Source organism: Bombina bombina, chromosome 7 (genome assembly GCF_027579735.1).
Source record: "Bombina bombina isolate aBomBom1 chromosome 7, aBomBom1.pri, whole genome shotgun sequence".
NCBI lineage: Eukaryota > Metazoa > Chordata > Amphibia > Anura > Bombinatoridae > Bombina > Bombina bombina.
The window spans coordinates 306,097,382-306,118,251 of NC_069505.1; the positions used below are offsets into that span (position 1 = coordinate 306,097,382).

Below are 20,870 nucleotides of genomic sequence, written 5' to 3' on the forward strand. Positions count from 1 at the left end.
CAAATCTGTTCAACAGAGGCCTCATTCTTAAAGGCCCAAGTGGAAGCCACAGCTCTAGTGGAATGAGCTGTAATTCTTTCAGGAGGCTGCTGTCCAGCAGTCTCATAGGCTAAACGTATTATGTTACGAAGCCAAAAAGAGAGAGAGGTAGCAGAAGCTTTTTGACCTCTCCTCTGTCCAGAATAAACGACAAACAGGGAAGAAGTTTGACGAAACTCTTTAGTTGCCTGCAAGTAGAACTTGAGGGCACGAACTACATCCAGATTGTGTAGAAGACGTTCCTTCTTTGAAGAAGGATTTGGACACAAGGATGGAACAACAATCTCTTGATTGATATTCCTGTTAGTAACCACCTTAGGTAAGAACCCAGGTTTAGTACGCAGAACTACCTTGTCTGAGTGAAAAATCAGATAAGGAGAATCACAATGTAATGCTGATAACTCAGAGACTCTTCGAGCCGAGGAAATAGCCATTAAAAACAGAACTTTCCAAGATAACAATTTTATATCAATGGAATGAAGGGGTTCAAACGGAACCCCCTGTAAAACGTTAAGAACTAAGTTTAAACTCCATGGTGGAGCAACAGCTTTAAACACAGGCTTGATCCTAGCTAAAGCCTGACAAAAGGCCTGGACGTCTGGATTTTCTGACAGACGCCTGTGTAACAAGATGGACAGAGCTGAAATCTGTCCCTTTAATGAACTAGCCGATAAACCCTTTTCTAAGCCCTCTTGTAGAAAGGACAAGATCCTAGAGATCCTAACCTTACTCCAGGAGTAATGTTTGGATTCACACCAGTATAGGTATTTACGCCATATTTTATGGTAAATCTTTCTGGTAACAGGCTTCCTAGCCTGTATCAGGGTATCAATAACCGACTCAGAAAAACCACGTTTTGATAAAATCAAGCGTTCAATTTCCAAGCAGTCAGTTTCAGAGAAGTTAGATTTTGATGTTTGAACGGACCCTGTATCAGAAGGTCCTGTCTTAGAGGTAGAGACCAAGGTGGACAGGATGACATGTCCACTAGATCTGCATACCAAGTCCTGCGTGGCCATGCAGGTGCTATTAGAATCACTGATGCTCTCTCCTGTTTGATTTTGGCAATCAATCGAGGAAGCAGCGGGAAGGGTGGAAACACATAAGCCATCCCGAAGTTCCAAGGTGCTGTCAAGGCATCTATCAGAACCGCACCCGGATCCCTGGATCTGGACCCGTAGTGAGGAAGTTTGGCGTTCTGGCGAGACGCCATGAGATCTATCTCTGGTTTGCCCCAACGTCGAAGTATTTGGGCAAAGACCTCCGGATGAAGTTCCCACTCCCCCGGATGAAAAGTCTGGCGACTCAAGAAATCCGCCTCCCAGTTCTCCACTCCCGGGATGTGGATTGCTGACAGGTGGCAAGAGTGAGACTCTGCCCATCGAATTATCTTTGATACTTCCATCATTGCTAGGGAGCTTTTTGTCCCTCCCTGATGGTTGATGTAAGCTACAGTCGTGATATTGTCCGACTGAAACCTGATGAACCCCCGAGTCGTTAATTGGGGCCAAGCCAGAAGGGCATTGAGAACTGCTCTCAATTCCAGAATGTTTATTGGAAGGAGACTCTCCTCCTGATTCCATAATCCCTGAGCCTTCAGAGAATTCCAGACAGCGCCCCAACCTAGTAGGCTGGCGTCTGTTGTTACAATTGTCCAGTCTGGCCTGCTGAATGGCATCCCCCTGGACAGGTGTGGCCGATGAAGCCACCATAGAAGAGAATTTCTGGTCTCTTGATTCAGATTCAGAGTAGGGGACAAATCTGAGTAATCCCCATTCCACTGACTTAGCATGCATAATTGCAGCGGTCTGAGGTGTAGGCGTGCAAAAGGTACTATGTCCATTGCCGCTACCATTAAGCTACTGACGGGTGTTGAATGGAATGAAGGACACGGCATGCATCTTGAAGTTTTGTTAACCTGTCCTCTGTCAGGTAAATCTTCATTTCTACAGAATCTATAAGAGTCCCCAAGAATGGAACTCTTGTGAGAGGAAAAAGAGAACTCTTCTTTTCGTTCACTTTCCATCCATGCGACCTTAGAAATGCCAGAACTAACTCTGTATGAGACTTGGCAGTTTGAAAGCTTGAAGCCTGTATTAGAATGTCGTCTAGATACGGAGCTACCGAAATCCCTCGCGGTCTTAGTACCGCCAGGAGGGCACCTAGAATCTTTGTGAAGATTCTTGGGGCCGTAGCCAATCCGAATGGAAGAGCTACAAACTGGTAGTGCCTGTCTAGGAAGGCAAACCGTAGATACCGGTGATGATCTTTGTGGATCGGTATGTGAAGGTAAGCATCTTTTAAATCTACTGTGGTCATGTACTGACCCTTTTGGATCATGGGCAAGATTGTCCGAATAGTTTCCATTTTGAACGATGGAACTCTTAGGAATTTGTTTAGAATCTTTAAATCTAAGATTGGTCTGAAGGTTCCCTCTTTTTTGGGAACCACAAACAGGTTTGAGTAGAACCCTTGTCCTTGTTCCGACCGCGGAACCGGATGGATCACTCCCATTAATAACAGATCTTGTACACAGCGTAGAAACGCTTCCTTCTTTATCTGGTTTGTTGACAATCTTGACAGATGAAATCTCCCTCTTGGGGGAGATAATTTGAAGTCTAGAAGGTATCCCTGAGATATGATCTCTAGCGCCCAGGGATCCTGAACATCTCTTGCCCAGGCCTGGGCGAAGAGAGAAAGTCTGCCCCCCACTAGATCCGGTCCCGGATCGGGGGCTCTCGGTTCATGCTGTCTTTGGGGCAGCAGCAGGTTTCCTGGCCTGTTTGCCCTTGTTCCAGGACTGGTTGGGCTTCCAGCCTTGCCTGTAACGAGCAACAGCTCCTTCCTGTTTTGGTGCAGTGGAGGTTGATGCTGCTCCTGTTTTGAAATTCCGAAAGGGACGAAAATTAGACTGTCTAGCCTTAGCTTTGGCTTTGTCTTGAGGTAGGGCGTGGCCCTTACCTCCTGTAATGTCAGCGATAATTTCTTTCAAACCGGGCCCAAATAAGGACTGCCCCTTGAAAGGTATATTAAGTAATTTGGACTTAGAAGTAACATCAGCTGACCAGGATTTTAGCCACAGTGCCCTACGTGCCTGTATGGCGAATCCTGAGTTCTTAGCCGTAAGTTTGGTTAAATGTACTACGGCCTCCGAAATGAATGAATTAGCTAGTTTAAGGACTCTAAGCCTGTCCATAATGTCGTCTAGCGTATATGAACTAAGGTTCTCTTCCAGAGACTCAATCCAAAATGCTGCCGCAGCCGTAATCGGCGCGATACATGCAAGGGGTTGCAAAATAAAACCTTGTTGAACAAACATTTTCTTAAGGTAACCCTCCAATTTTTTATCCATTGGATCTGAAAAGGCACAGCTATCCTCCACCGGGATAGTGGTACGCTTAGCTAGAGTAGAAACTGCTCCCTCCACCTTAGGGACCGTTTGCCATAAGTCCCGAGTGGTGGCGTCTATTGGAAACATCTTTCTAAATATTGGAGGGGGTGAGAACGGCACACCGGGTCTATCCCACTCCTTAGTAACAATTTCAGTTAATCTCTTAGGTATAGGAAAAACGTCAGTACTCGCCGGTACCGCAAAGTATTTATCCAACCTACATAGTTTCTCTGGTATTGCAACGGTGTTACAATCATTGAGAGCTGCTAAGACCTCCCCTAGTAATACACGGAGGTTCTCCAATTTAAATTTAAAATTTGAAATATCTGAATCCAATCTGTTTGGATCAGAACCGTCACCCACAGAATGAAGCTCTCCGTCCTCATGCTCTGCAAGTTGTGACGCAGTATCAGACATGGCCCTAGTATTGTCAGCGCACTCTGTTCTCACCCCAGAGTGATCACGCTTGCCTCTTAGCTCAGGTAATTTAGACAAAACTTCAGTCATAACAGTAGCCATATCTTGTAATGTTATCTGCAATGGCCGCCCAGATGTACTAGGCGCCATAATATCACGCACCTCCCGGGCGGGAGATGCAGGTACTGCCGCGTGAGGCGAGTTAGTCGGCATAACTCTCCCCTCGCTGTTTGGTGAAATTTGTTCACATTGTACAGATTGACTTTTATTTAAAGTAGCATCAATACAGTTAGTACATAAATTTCTATTGGGCTCCACCTTGGCATTGGAACAAATGACACAGATATCTTCCTCTGAGTCAGACATGTTTAACACACTAGCAATAACTTGCAACCTGGTTATAATCTTTTTTAGCAAAAACGTACTGTGCCTCAAAGAGGTACTTAAACGATTAAATGATTAAATGACAGTTGAGATAAAAAACTGAGAACAGTTATAGCATCAACTTTAAAACAACACAACTTTTAGCAAAGGTTTTGTTCCCATTAGTAAGATAACATAACTAAATTTGACATAAAAATTATTGAGTAACGTCTTTATCCACAGTCAATATAAAAAATTCTCACAGCTCTGCTGAGAGAATGTACCTCCCTTCAAGAAGTTTGAAGACCCCTGAGATCTGTCAGAGATGAACCGGATCATGCAGGAAAAATAATAGCTGACTGGAAATTGTTGATGCGTAGCAAAGAGCGCCAAAAATGGCCCCTCCCTCTCACACACAGCAGTGAAGAGAAACGAAACTGTCACAATTCAAAATAAACTACTGCCAAGTGGAAAATAAAGCCCAAACATTTATTTACTCAGTACCTCAGCAGTGTAAACGATTCTACATTCCAGCAAAAACGTTTAACATGATATAATACTTATTAAAAAGATTAGTGACCTTTAACAAAGTAGTTCCGGTGAAGTACCATTCCCAGAATACTGAAGTGTATACATACATGTCATTATAACGGTATAGCAGGATTTTCTCATCAATTCCATTCAGAAAATAAAAACTGCTACATACCTCAATGCAGATTCATCTGCCCCTGTCCCCTGATCTGAAGCTTTTACCTCCCTCAGATGGCCGAGAACAGCAATATGATCTTAACTACTCCGGTTAAAATCATAGTAAAAACTCTGGTAGATTCTTCCTCAAAGTCTGCCAGAGAAGTAATAACACGCTCCGGTGCTATTATAAAATAACAAACTTTTGATTGAAGTCATAAAAACTAAGTATAATCACCATAGTCCTCTCACACATCCTATCTAGTCGTTGGGTGCAAGAGAATGACTGGGACTGACGTAGAGGGGAGGAGCTGTATCAGCTCTGCTGGGTGAATCCTCTTGCATTTCCTGTTGGGGAGGAGTTATATCCCAGAAGTAATGATGACCCGTGGACTGATCACACATAACAGAAGAAAATACTCTAAAAAGAGGTGCACTTTATTTCATTAAATGTTACAATGACGATTCTTTTTTAAAATATTTACTTTTGTTTTATGGAAAGCAGAACGCCGATCCTCTGCCTGCAGCTCCTGCTGTATTTAGCATATTGATGACGAATCCGTTTTTTCTCCAATTGTTGCGTGCCCACTTTGGTGTCCAGCTTGTGGAGCAACGCAATGTAACGATTGGAGGAAGACTGATTCATCATCAATATGCTAAATATAGCAGGAGCTGCGGGTGGAGGATTGGTGGTCTGCTTTCCATAAAACAAAACGGTAAGTATTTTAAAAAAGAAGCGTCATTGTAACGTTTAAAGAAATAAAGTGCACCTGTTTTTAGAGTATTTTTAGATACCAGGCTTTAATTCGTTAAACTTTACAATCACTTTAAGCACCACATTACAAAAAGGTTTGGACACAGAATAAATGTTTATAGATGTACAGTATAATCAGCAATTAAGTGCTGCATTACGAAAGGGTTGCACACATAAATGTTTATATATGCAGAGTATATATATTGGTAATTAAGCACTGCATTACAAATGGTCTGCGCACAGAGTAAATGTTACAGAATATATCCATAATTAAGTGCCACATTACAATTAGGTCTGCACATACAATAAATGTTTATATATGCACAGTATTTATCAGTAATTAAGCGCTGCATTACTAAAGGTCTGTGCACACAATAAGGGTTAGATTGCAAGTAGACCGGTATTTTGCGTTTTCACAATAGGGAAAACTCCACTCGAATTTTCTATTTTGTGCTTGTCGGGTTGCGCTGGTATTACAAGTTAAAAAAACAAACAAAAAACATCTCTCTCTCCAGCGATAACCCGACTTGCGCAAAAAGTTGAAATTCGAAAATTGCGATTGCGTTCATGCATTTGCCCATAGAAGTCAATGGAAAAAAGCTGAAGAAAAAACAAACAAAAAAAAAACCTTGCAGCTTCTCAGGTACACTCACCATTCCTCACTGGGATTTTGTGCAGCTGGGATTGGAAGATCTGGACTCTCCTTCTCTTCCTTGGCTGCCGGTCGTCCCTTCTGATACAAAGCCTGTACCTCCTTCTGCCTATCTATGATCTTCTGACCAAAGTCAACCAGATACAACTCCTCTGTTTCTTCATCTGTAAGACAGCATCAAAATGAAACGAAGGGAGAATAAGGGGAAAGCGACAGACAAATATCATATACAATGTAAATGCTTTAGTTAGTATAAATTATACTGAGCTTCACGTAGTGAGGCTCACAGACAACCTCAAATGCAGTAAATCCGATTTGTTCTCTTAGCATAGTAGCAGAATTTACCATCACCACCTGGTAGGAACAGAGAAAAAGCAACGAACGAAGGTTTCAAGCCTTAAAGTGAAACAGTAAAGTTAGGTGATCTGCTATACCCAGTTATACAGTTTAGTTAAAAATAAGAGTTTAATTCAACTTTTTTTTTTTTAAAGTTCGATCTAAATAGCTTTTTCGCCGCAAATAAAGTATAATTTTTCCAATTTTCTAGAGCCAATTCACTTCCTGGTCACGTGTATTTTTAGTCCAATTGACATTCTGACCGATCGGCAGCTGTGAGGCTACATCATCCAACTATCGGATCAATTGTGCATGCGCCAAAGCTCTTGTACCCAGGATTATGTCGGGCGCGCGTTCCCGATTCGCGCATTTGCATAACTGTTCATCTGTTGCAGCCGCGAAGACCGGCTGACAAAATTGCATGCGCATTGCGGCCATGATCGACGATTCGCACATGCGCAATGCGTTCCGTGCTCATGAACGCGCATTGCTCCTACGTATAGAGCGGGTGGGACCACTCTATACGTAAAGGCAGCAAAATATAGGAAGTGGAGGGTGGGCGGAGTAAGGCTAATGACGGTAAGCTAAATATATATTAAGAAATAAAATCGAATTAGTAATATAAAAAAAACATAGCAATCTCAATATACTATTGTTATAGAATACATCCATAGTTTGCAGAGCATAAAAATGTACTTTCACTTTAACTACCCTTTGGGATGAGACTACACAGTTATACTTCAGGAATACATCCATCTTGTACAAATATGCTGAATCCTATGATTGATTAAGTGCCGGCATGAAACATGTCAGGACCCCGCCTCCTCCTACCATTGTATCACTGTGTGCGAGCCCGTTTTTATTTTGTGAATAAAGGATTTTTGTTTTTAATTTATGATCTTTGGAGTGCTGCCTTTTCCTACCTCTTGTGACATTTTTAGGTTGCTCAGCTCTTTCTAGGTTGGCACCCTGCAACCTGTGCATATGCTGTACACACGCCGTTATTGAGGGCGGTGTTTGTTTGTCCGCTTTGAGGATCCCTGCCAGGATTGGCTCCGTGTCTTACGCTCTCTCTCTGCTGGAGCGGCATCACCTCTTTTCACTCCAAATATGCTGAACCCTCACAGTTCAGGGCACTTTTACATTAAAACAAGACAGAAAGTGTTTGTTTCCAGGCGAACACATTATCTTGTGGTCCTGTCTCCCCTAAAGTGATAACTATCACTGAGCACACAGGGAGAGAACTGCAATTCTACTGATGATACTGAAATGTAGGTCTGGGATTAGCTGTACAAATTTGCTTTACAGGGAACTATGTGTTTTTTTTAAGATGCATCAGTCTGGCAGCGCACTACAGGAAAGTTCTGTGGAAAAGGTCAGGTAACGCTCATACCTGGGTATTTGTTTACATTTGAGCCCTCTTGGCTGTTTCACATACACATAAACTATACAATGAAGACAAAGAAGGATGGCTTGCTGCTAATAACCTGAAAAGAATAAGAGGAAATCCTGACATTAAACAACAGTTCTGCACCAGAGCAGCCCAAAGTGTCACCTGGCTGGATAAAAAGGATACAAAAGATAATACAAGAAGTTTTGTCAAAACATGCAAGCGCCTCTAGATGGTATGTATTGATTATAACATGGATGTGCTGGCAGGGGTCTAAGCTTTAGCTTCTCCCATCTAGGAAGAGGATAACCCCACTGCAGTGTGTGCCCTAGTTTGTCTCACATAAACATGAGTGACGGTAACCACCCATCTTGCTGTAACGCTGTTTTACCAGAAGCAAATCTTTGCTATAAACACACTGATGGATAAATGTCTGGTTTTACCCGCCCCTAAAGTCTTTAAGCATCTTAGAAATTATACACGATCTTTACTCTTTTGGTAAAGAGAACTCCGGTACTAAAGGAAGACAAAAAAAAATGATCCTAGAGACTATTTTACATAGAGAACATGTGCCTATGTGCAGCACCACTTTATCTCAACCACCACATAAGGTCCTCTCTAAAGAGATGACATGAAATAGCATAGAACTGATTTAGAGTCATATTCTAAATGCTCAAAAGGAGGGAAAGCCAAGACATACAGAACTAAGAGCTAGATGCTAGGAAGGATCAAAACGTCTATGTAGACTTGGGAAACCTAAATAAATATATGATACTTTGTCCATTTCCACCTAAAATCACTTAAACATACAAATCTAAATACATAGCTACTTGCAATAATATGAAAATTGTCCAGAACCACAGAAACCGTTTTGTGGTCAGCTTCTAGAAGGAAAAGAGTTTCTGATTCACAAAACAGTGGTTCTGTGAAGCTTTAGGTAGAAATCACAGCCTCAAGCAGACAACCTACACTTAATACATTAAAGGGATAGTAAGCACCAAACATTTTATTGTTTTAAAAAAAAAAAGATAATCCCTTTATTTACCATTATCCAGTTTTGCATAACCAACACTTATATTAATATAATTTTTACCTCTGTGATTACCTTGTATGTAAGCATCTACTGACTGCCTCCTTATCTCAGATCTTTTGATATGCTTGCATTTCAGGCAATTAGTGCTGACTCTTAAATAACTCCATGTGCGTGAGCACAGTTATCTATATGAACCACATGAACTAACGCCCTCTAGCTGTGAGAGCCGCCCATCAAGGACATAGAAATTAGCATGAGCCTACCTAGGCTTAGCTTTCAACTAAGAATACCAAGAGAACAAAGCAAATTTTGATACAAGTAAAATTAGAAAGTTGTTTAAAATTGCATGCCCTATCTGAATCATGACAGTTTAATTTGGACTTTACTATCCCTTTAAAATAGCCTGTATCACTGATGCATATTACCAGGAAAGTCTCCTTTAGTCATCTGCTCATACAGCAGTGCCTTTTCTTCCAGCTTCTGCCTAAAAAACAAAAAACACAATGATAAGGTTTGCTCCTTGCTGCAACAGCGCCTCATTCCCTTTAATAATTATTTACTGACCTTGATTTATCCAGAGATTTATCTTCTTCAATCTTCTCCTCCACATCTCTCTCTGCTCGGGCTGTGACCCCAGAGTTCTGCTTACTCCATATATTCGGTTTCTGAAAGACAAACCCCCTTCCTGTGAGTGGCACAAAGTCCCATTTGGTAACAAGTCATCCAGCACACGTCATACATATGGATGGGTCTGTGAATGTTAATTACTTGTAATGGCTGGTTATTTATCGCGCTTCCGCAAACGGGCAAATTATCACTCTTGCGGGAGCGCGATAATTAAGCGCTCCAATTGTAATCTAGCCCTTTGTAGGCTCCTAAGCGGCATACAGATTTGTCAAGCAAAAACGTCCAGCACAATGTGAATTATGTATGTCAAAGTTCCCATAGACAGCAGCACTCACCAATCTTTATCCAATGTTCACATATTTATTGGAATCTCCAAAAGGTACAATAATCAAGACAACGTTTTCGGGCCTGTTGCCCTTATTCATGTAATCATGACATGACTAAGGGCAACAGGTCCAAAAACGTTGTCTTGATTATTGTACCTTTCAAAGATCCCAATAAATATGTGAACGTTGGATAAAGATTAAGGTGTGCTGCGATCTATGGGAACTTTGACATACAGATGAAAATAAAACAGTTACATAACATTGTGTGTAAAACTGTCTTTCAGCAAAATACACAAATACATAAGCTACAAATTTCAGCTCTCTATATAGAATTTAGGTTTCTCACCTTAGTGACTGCTCGTGGTTTAAAAGGAGCACCGGCATCCTTGGATAGCTTCTCTTGCTTAAATTCTTCTTGTTTTCGGAAGAGTTCGGCCTTGAGATCTACCAGCTAAAGCAGATGAGATGGTCACAATCACAGACATGAGGCCCTACAGGACATACCTGCATAGAGATTTTTATCTCACCCACACACCAACTAACACAACACTGTCTCCCTATGTATTACACAGAAATTAATCACCTCACGCAATGTGGCATAGAGCAAACATTACAGTTTTATATTCACAAACAGTAAACCGCTTTCACTGTACTTCTTAAAGGGGCAGTGAAGTTAAATCAACATGTTCAGGAATCAGATATCACCTACAATTTTACACAACGTTCCAATTTACTTCTATTAACTAATTTGTTTTATACTCTGTATCCTTGAATGAAAACATACCTAAGTTAGATCAGGAGCAGAAGTGCACTACTGGGCGCTAACTGCACATATATGCTGCTTGTCATTGGCTCGTCAGATGTGCTCTGCTAGCGCTCAGTAGAACATTGCTGCTTCGTGAACAAAGGATAACAAGAGAATTAAAGGGCCATGATACCCAAATGCTGAAACACTTGAAAGTGATGCAGCATAGCTGTAAAAAGCAGACTAGAAAATATCACCTGAACATCTCTATGTAAAAAAGAAAGATATTTTACCTCGAAAGTTACTCAGTAGCCACATCCCATTGTAAAGGACTTTAAAGGGACACTAAACCCAAACATTTTCTTTTATGATTCAAGTAGAGAACACAATTTTAAACAACATTCCAATTTACGTCTATTATCTAATTTGCTTCATTCTTTAGATATCGTTTGTTGAAGAAATAGCAATGCACATGGGTGAGCCAATCACATGAGGCATCTATGTGCAGCAACCAATCAGCAGTTACATTGCATATCTAGATATGCTTTTCACCAAAGTATATCAAGAGATTAAATCAAATTAGATAATAGAAGTAAATTAGAAAGTTGTTTAAAATGTCATTCTCTTTCTAAACCATGAAAGAAAAAAAATTGGGTTTCATGTCCCTTTAAAGGATTACTTTCTGTTATAATTTTTAAGCTAAACAACATATTAAAGTTAATAAACATTAATTAAAACCTACTGACCTATATTTTCTCCAAAACGAAGTTTCATAACGTTCTAAAAGTTATATCTTTTATTCGCCGATGATGTCACGTTATCCTGCCCACTATTTTCAGCACTGAGTGTTCAAAATACTTAAACCAATAACTTTGTGTTTAAAGCGCCATTTTGAAACCTAGGTATTGTAAACGGATTGGTACAGAGCAAAGGAAACCCACGGAGTGGGTTTGGAAAACAATTAAATTTGCAGACAAGATTTCTGATATACGGTAGAGATATGTTAATGAAATGCTATTGATAAAAAGCGTATTTGGGGTAGTTAGTTAGTAACAGGCATAGAAAATATTTACTTACAGTGGCCCTTTAAGTAGCAAATCAGTATGTCTGTCCCGGGACAGCTAAGGGAGTGAGCTTCGTGCACACTCATCTTATTTCCCTATTCAGTTTAAGGAAGTTTACTATGAAATCTCCTGAGAGTTAAGTGAAATCTCATGAGATCACAGTAAAAGAGTTCATGACCTCAGCACTGCTGATGCTGATTGGCTGCTGTTCATTTCTTCATTTTTTTTTACCTGCAGCTGGGCAGCAGCGGAGTATAACTTTTTACACACAACTTACTCTGCTGAGCTGAGGAAGTTGTGAGGTAAAATATCTTCCCTTTCTTTACATAGAGATGCTCAGGTGATATTTTCCCATCAGCTTTTTACAGTTATACTGCATCAGTTTCAAGTGATTTAGCATATGAGTATAATGTCCCTTTAAGAAAATGTGCTAATAGAAGCAAAATGGAAATTTTATGCTTTGGCTAAATAATGAGAAAAAAAAATGTTTTCATGTCCGTTGAAATAACAGTACCTGCTGATTTTGGTAATAAGCTAATATTCAGTACATTTGCGATATAATTATACAATGAAAATAACTGTATGACCGCGATTGACTGTTTGCGGCTACCAAGCTATAAAAGAGTTGGCTCTGCAAACCACATATTAAAGGAATGCTAATGCTCATAGATATTTAGCTATAGTACAAATATAGAAAACATTTATATTCTTTATACAATCCTATAGTTTACCTTATTTATTCAAACTTCTGATTTATATCAAACCCACATTCTTAAACCAGATTTATGGTCATTAAAGAGAAAATAATTATAATTTTAGGATATGGGAGACTTTAAAGGGACAGTCAACTCCAAAAAATTGCATTGTTTAAAAAGATAGATAATCCATTTATTACCAATTCCCCAGTTTTACATAACCAACACAGTTATATAAATACACTTTTTACCTCTGTGATTACCTTTTATTTAAGCCTCTTTTGACAACACCCTGATCACATGACTTTTTAATTATTATTATCTATTGACTAAAATTTTAGACAATTAGTGCAGTGTCTGTCAACTCCATGAGAGAGCACAATGTTATCTATATGGCCCACATGGATGAGCCGTGTCTTGTTGTGAAATAACAGCGAATAAAAAAAAAAAAAAAAAAAAAAAAAGGAATGTGATAAGAGGCTGTCTGTAGAGGCTTAGAAAAAGGCAGAAATTTAGAGGTTTAAATGTTATAAAGTATATTAAAGTGATTGTAAAGTTTAAGGAATTAGTGCGCAGTATCTAAAAGTACTCTGCATCTCCTTCTGTATATTGCATATCGATTACGAATCCGGCTTCCTCCAATCATTGTGTCCAACGAGCTTGATGCCTATGGGGGCACAAAACGATTGGAGGAAGCCAGATTCGTCATTGATCTGCAAAATACAGAAGGAGATGCAGGCGGAGGATCGGCGGTCTGTTTACCGCAAGGAAATGTTAAGTATTAAAAAAAAAAAAAAACGTGTTTGTTAAGTTTAATGAAGTGAAGAGTATTTTTAGATACTAGACACCAATTCTATAAACTTTACAATCCATTTAAATATGACAATGTTGGTTGTGCAAAGCTGGGGAATGGGTAGTAAAAGTGTTATCTTTTTAAACAATAACAATTTTGGTGTTGAATGTCCCTTTAATTTTTTTCTTAAAATTTTGTATTTTGTCACATGAATCATTGTTCTATATCATGCCTGCCATCGAGTAAGGGGAAATCCAATTCATACTGGTCTGAAATTATAATTTATAGTAATTATCTAAAAGCAGACACGTCCCACAGAAATCTGACACAGCAGCCTCCACTTCTTTATTAAATAGTTTAAATATAAATGAAAAATGGTTAAATTGCATTAATCCCATATATCTAACATGCATGTCTTCAGTGAGGGCTTATTGCTGCTATGCTGAGCGCAGTCAAACTCTCTCTCCCTCACCAGAGCGCAGTCAAACTCTCTCTCCCTCACCAGAGCGCAGTCAAACTCTCTCTCCCTCACCAGAGCGCAGTCAAACTCTCTCTCCCTCACCAGAGCGCAGTCAAACTCTCTCTCCCTCACCAGAGCGCAGTCAAACTCTCTCTCCCTCACCAGAGCGCAGTCAAACTCTCTCTCCCTCACCAGAGCGCAGTCAAACTCTCTCTCTCTTTTTGGATGAAGTCTGGAGCCCCAAAGACGGGGATCAAGACTGAAAGAGTGCACTTGGGAAGCACTCCCGTCCCTGATTGTAATAATTAATAAACTCACATTCAGGACCAAAAACTTGGTATTCAAGTGGATTTAATTAAAACATAACTTTTATTAGAAAAATAGTTGTGTAAAATCAAAATGTGTGTGTATGCACTTTAAAAACACATAGGAACTGGGCCGCAAATATTAGTTAATACTAAGTTCTGTACCCTGATTATACAAATATTGTGGGTCCCTTTAAAGAGGGAATCCACCCCAATATTGGGTGTTGTTTATATTTTATCTTAGTGCAACAGTAATAGTAGTATAGGAGTTAAATAAATAAATATAAAGATTATATTGACAATAATAGTCTTATTTATAGTCAATGCAATTGGACTGATGTAGGATTATAGCAGTATGTACTATCACACACTATTAAATAAACTGTATCCTAGCATCTATTACCCCATATAGTGTCATATACTGGGGGTAGACAAAGATATATCAACTGGGGTTCGTTGGCTAATTGTGTGTTATACACTGTGCAACACTGTGGTTAGAATAATCCGTCTTATTGGAACATATGATGCTAATGGTAACCTAGATTACCCTTCAATGTAGCTTTCGATACAAGGGAAAGGAAAAAAGGCTCTTGTATAATATTTAATACCTTGTGGTGTAATTCATTAGTGTATTGAAACACACGATTATCAGCTTGTTACAAATGTATCTAATATAATACGTCCTTGTTTGTACACCGTTTCAGAATGGCGCTTTGTTACCCTATAGAGTATGTAATGCTTAAATTAGTAGCTGATAAATTAAGGATAATAATCTTGAACAGAATTGCTGCTCATGTGTCTCCATTCACATCCATGCGTGTAGAGGCAGAACTTGTTTTAATAATTACTGCTGTTACTTCTATGTTTCAAACAAGCTCTCAGTTGCGCCTTATTTTGGCTTTAGATGTTTAGCAATCTTAGGGTAAACTGGATGTTTCACTTGTGCACTAATTACTGAGAGAGGTTTATCTAGTATCTTATTTTATAAAAAAGAGTTTGTGAACCTCTCAGTAAAAGTTAACTCAATTCACATCCGTGCGTATAGAAGCAGAACTTTTTTAGATTAGTACTATTATTACTTCTATGTAAAAATATCCTCTACATTACGTCTTATTTGGATTGGGCTGTTTAAAAATCTTGGGGAAAAGTGGATGTATCTCTTAAACACTACTGAGTGACTAAGGTTTATGAAGTGTCTTGTTTGGACATGCACAATTTATAAGTCTCTCAGTAAAGCTCGATTTGTTTTCCTAAACTGATAATAGCTTGCTATATGTAAGCCTGGCTTCCCCTCTTTGACAATTGGCTATTTGAATTGTGGATTGTACGTATTGTAGTTATCAATAAGTGTCGGTCTTCTGTATTGTCTTGTGCGACAGGACTCAATGATATTCTATTTTTGCATTCACAATTCTAAATAAGCCTGTATAGCTTTTGCACCACAAGTTCTTAATGTTAGCTGTCCTCACCGGCAACCCCCGCTAGCATGTAGCAGTGCTACCAAGGTATCGCGGTCTATAGAGGTCTATATTGTTGTATAAGTTTAGCAAGATTCAAGGTTGCAAGTCGACTTCTTAAGGTACTTAATGACGAAAACAAAGGTTGCTCATTTTGTAGCAAGCTGTTTTAAATAACTGTTTTCCTTACATATAAACTTGTAAGACGGATCCTAGTAAATGCCTTATTTTGGCATAGGTAATGGTTAGTTAAGCCTATGAGGTTGTTACCCTGTTAATTCGAATATTATCTGCCCCCTGTAGCCACCCCTAGCGTGTAGCGTGGTTATCGATATACTTTTTAACACTGCAGTCAGTATACTGTTGCTCTATCGAAGTAACTAGTATTACATTAACCAATTTCAAGGATTACAGGCTAATTGTTTAGTATATGCACAGATTCCCATGCCGTTTAAAAACAACTAATAGGGGTGTTTGTTAAACAATACCCCTCCCTGACATGTTTCGCCGATACTATCTCGGCTTTTTCAAAGGTGACGCGCGCCGGCGTCTGAGGGATTTTAAATGCACTGGATGCAAGTGATTGGTTCCTGTTTACCAATCATAGTGCTCTGAAATGGGGGTGTGTTAGGATCAGATCATGACGTTTCACCCCCCAATGTGTTGTATCACACGATCACCGATGTATCAACACAGGGTTTGAGGTTAAGATATTACTGTCAGATTTGATTAACAACAAATATATTCCATGTATAATTGTATTCTATTATTACACAGATCTAATACTACAGGAAAATAAATAAAAATGTATTTATATATTCCCACTTGTTGTTATTTTTTATTTTTTATTATTCATAAGACAGTAAATTGGAACTATTAGTTAGTGGAAACAGTTAACCAGCGAGATTCTGGTTTGTGGTCATCTTATTCCAGAAAACCTGATGTTTTTACTGAGTGTGCCTGTATTAAGTGAGAACTTGAAATTATTTGTAAATCACTTTCCAGGATCAATTGTTACATGATTTAAATACAGTGTGCAGAAAGTGCCTAATACTGTTGTAAAATTTAGTGAGGAGAAAGAGAGATAACAAGCAAGATCTGTGACATGAGTACTTTTGAAGAGAAAAGGAGTGTACATTATACATATGAGAATACCGTAATTTGAAACTGGTTTGAAGATACCTATTGTAAGCCCATTTTTAATACATGTTATGTATTCTGGTGCATTTAGAAATTAGAATTAAGTACCAAGGTTTGTATTACCAAATTAGACCATACAATTTGTGTGATGGGAAAAACCAAGCAGGCTCCTGACTAATGCAGGATGCGAGTTAAATATTAAATTTAAACATGATAGCATTCATTATTAAATAAATCCTAGTGAGGATCAGTGATTTGAATAAGTGACGTTGAAAAGTTAAAAAGATCAGTAAGGTGCATACTGAAACATAGGGGGAGTATACACATCGTGAGACGTTGGTGTGTAATGTAGGCAAAATAAGGACCGATGGTTTTGTGCTATAAGATAGTATAAAAAACACTAATGTATCAAAATTGTGACTACGGTTCAGAGTGAGTGATTGACATGATGAGTGTTGGTATAAAGATGTTTGTGGGTTTCTTAGGGTGACTGAATTCTATTATTTAAACAAACAAAAAGGGTGATTAAGGTGCATTACCTTGTGATGAGAGTAAAGTTGTAAATACATATTCATTAGAACACTCAAAGGTGTTATGGGTGAGTTAGTGAAGGGAGGGAAAAATTGGACAGGAAAATTCTGAAAGGGATGAACTTTAGGATCCTATTGTGTAGGCCCACCATGATGACATTAGTATATTTTTGGATGGTTTTGACTGTTTCCTCTAATGTACAAAAGTTCCTGATCTTTATATCATTATAGGAACATGGAGTAATTGTTTTGTTCATTCATACCCTTGGGGTATACTGAATCCATTAGGTATATCCATCTGGTTTCAGCCTTTAGAAGGGCTTTTTCCAGGTCCCCACCTCTTAAACCTAATGATATTTTTTGGATCCCATGACACTTGAGTTCAGAGGTTTTAGATTGGTGGTATCTAAGAAAGTGAGATGCTACAGACGTGATCTTTTTATCTTTTGACAGATCAGACGGAGCGTTTTTGATATTTCGCATGTGTTCCATCAATCTTGTGTGTAACGTTCTTGTTGTCATTCCTATGTAGACTCTGGGACATTTGCATTGAAGGGCATAGATTACACCCGTGGTGTTGCAGCTGATATATGTCTTGATTTTATGATGTTTTCCGAATCTATCTGTTATGATTTTCTTTTTTATCATATTGCTGCAAGAAGAGCAGTTTCCACAGGCAAAGGATCCTTGTTCTACCGGTCTTGTTTTTCTGGATTTATATACATAATGGCTGGGACTAAGCATTTCTTTCAAGTTTTTGTTTCTTCGATAACTCAGATGCACCCGATCTCCTATTAGGTCTTTAAGTAGAGGGTCAGCTTGAAGAATGTGCCAATTTTTCTGAATTATATTCGTGATTAAATGGGTGTCTTGATTGTAAGTTAGCACTAGCCGAGTCTTGGAGTCACTTTTTTTGACTTTAGTCTTTAAAAGATCAGATCTTGGGGTTTTGAGTGCTCTTGTTTTAGCTTTGCGGATAGATCTTTTGCTGTATCCTCGCTTTAAGAGACGATTCTCCAATTCTGTAGCTCTTGTCTTGATTTTTAAACAGCCCAATCCAAATAAGACGTAATGTAGAGGATATTTTTACATAGAAGTAATAATAGTACTAATCTAAAAAAGTTCTGCTTCTATACGCACGGATGTGAATTGAGTTAACTTTTACTGAGAGGTTCACAAACTCTTTTTTATAAAATAAGATACTAGATAAACCTCTCTCAGTAATTAGTGCACAAGTGAAACATCCAGTTTACCCTAAGATTGCTAAACATCTAAAGCCAAAATAAGGCGCAACTGAGAGCTTGTTTGAAACATAGAAGTAACAGCAGTAATTATTAAAACAAGTTCTGCCTCTACACGCATGGATGTGAATGGAGACACATGAGCAGCAATTCTGTTCAAGATTATTATCCTTAATTTATCAGCTACTAATTTAAGCATTACATACTCTATAGGGTAACAAAGCGCCATTCTGAAACGGTGTACAAACAAGGACGTATTATATTAGATACATTTGTAACAAGCTGATAATCGTGTGTTTCAATACACTAATGAATTACACCACAAGGTATTAAATATTATACAAGAGCCTTTTTTCCTTTCCCTTGTATCGAAAGCTACATTGAAGGGTAATCTAGGTTACCATTAGCATCATATGTTCCAATAAGACGGATTATTCTAACCACAGTGTTGCACAGTGTATAACACACAATTAGCCAACGAACCCCAGTTGATATATCTTTGTCTACCCCCAGTATATGACACTATATGGGGTAATAGATGCTAGGATACAGTTTATTTAATAGTGTGTGATAGTACATACTGCTATAATCCTACATCAGTCCAATTGCATTGACTATAAATAAGACTATTATTGTCAATATAATCTTTATATTTATTTATTTAACTCCTATACTACTATTACTGTTGCACTAAGATAAAATATAAACAACACCCAATATTGGGGTGGATTCCCTCTTTAAAGGGACCCACAATATTTGTATAATCAGGGTACAGAACTTAGTATTAACTAATATTTGCGGCCCAGTTCCTATGTGTTTTTAAAGTGCATACACACACATTTTGATTTTACACAACTATTTTTCTAATAAAAGTTATGTTTTAATTAAATCCACTTGAATACCAAGTTTTTGGTCCTGAATGTGAGTTTATTAATTATTACAATCAGGGACGGGAGTGCTTCCCAAGTGCACTCTTTCAGTCTTGATCCCCGTCTTTGGGGCTCCAGACTTCATCCAAAAATTGTTCTTGTGCACAAGCACCCCTGCTCATATAAAAGACACATACACACATATTTATGTGGATGTGTGGATATATATATACAGATATACATACGAATACTGATATATTCAATTAATTTAATTGAGCAACCCTGTACCAATAATACTTGTAGTGCTAGTGCCACCCTTTCTTCTTACAAACTCTCTCTCTCACCAGAGCACACAGTCAAACTCTCTCTCTCACCAGAGCACACAGTCAAACTCTCTCTCTCACCAGAGCACACAGTCAAACTCTCTCTCTCACCAGAGCACACAGTCAAACTCTCTCTCTCACCAGAGCACACAGTCAAACTCTCTCTCTCACCAGAGCACACAGTCAAACTCTCTCTCTCACCAGAGCACACAGTCAAACTCTCTCTCTCACCAGAGCACACAGTCAAACTCTCTCTCTCACCAGAGCACACAGTCAAACTCTCTCTCTCACCAGAGCACACAGTCAAACTCTCTCTCTCACCAGAGCACAGTCACTCATATACTGCCTGTCACTCTCTCTCTCAGCAAAGAACAGTCACTCATATTCCGCCTGTAACATCCACACACTATCTCACCAGAGCACAGTAATTGACACTCTCTCTAGCAGAGTCACTCACGTAACCACTATCACTCTCTCTCACACACACACGAGCAGTCACTAGAGCATATTTACTCACACTCACCCAGTTACCAGGATAACAGATCACTTACCGAGCTTGCGGTCACGTCCAGCACCTTCTTCTTATCCATACCGATTACAGTGTGTTTCTCACGGGCAGCTCGTTTTAACGTCACATCCGTAATGTTATTACGTCACATCCAGCTGTTCTGGTAAGAGGCCGAACTTTTGAAAAGAGCGAAGTATGTCACTTCCGGTGACGTTACAGCAGCTGTTTTACACTGTTGGTCCTAATGCGCAATTGCGAATGTTAGAACACCCTCTTACCAGAACACTGCGTCCAGTGAAGCTCTTTATAACCCGGAAGTGATTGTATCTCTGGGTCAGTTCTAGTTTAAGTTTAGCGCATCTCTATTATATCTATACTCCTTGTCCTGTCTAATATCTCACGGCTTACGAATAGTGACTTCATGACTTACCCCTATCTACCTCTAGTGACCTCAGGACTTGCCTCTAGTGATTCTAGGACTTACCTTTAGTGACCCCAGGACTTATCCCTATTGACCCCAGGACCTACCTCTAGTGACTCCAGGACTTGCCTCTAGTGACCTCAGGACCTACCTCTAGTGACCCCAGGACTTGCCTCTAGTGACTCTAGGACTTACCTTTAGTGACCTCAGGACTTACCTCTATTGACCCCATGACTTACCTCTAGTGACCTCAGGACTTACCTTTTAGTGACCCCAGGGCTTACTGCTGGCACCGCTGATCTCT

The 20,870-nt window shown here is 39.2% G+C and overlaps 1 protein-coding gene across 1 annotated transcript in view; it reads right to left on the reverse strand.

The window, feature by feature from the left end:
- CCDC174 (coiled-coil domain containing 174) overlaps positions 1-20,334 on the reverse strand; it is a 78,680-nt gene extending 58,346 nt beyond the window's left edge. Inside the window, exons 1-5 of the mRNA XM_053720916.1 lie at positions 20,189-20,334; positions 10,362-10,466; positions 9,627-9,727; positions 9,488-9,546; positions 6,305-6,467 (exon numbers count right to left, since the gene is read on the reverse strand). Coding sequence (XP_053576891.1) covers positions 6,305-6,467; positions 9,488-9,546; positions 9,627-9,727; positions 10,362-10,466; positions 20,189-20,227 — 467 coding nt within the window. The 5' untranslated portion in view covers positions 20,228-20,334. The remainder of the gene's footprint in view (positions 1-6,304; positions 6,468-9,487; positions 9,547-9,626; positions 9,728-10,361; positions 10,467-20,188) is intronic.
- Positions 20,335-20,870: the final 536 nt, after the last annotated feature.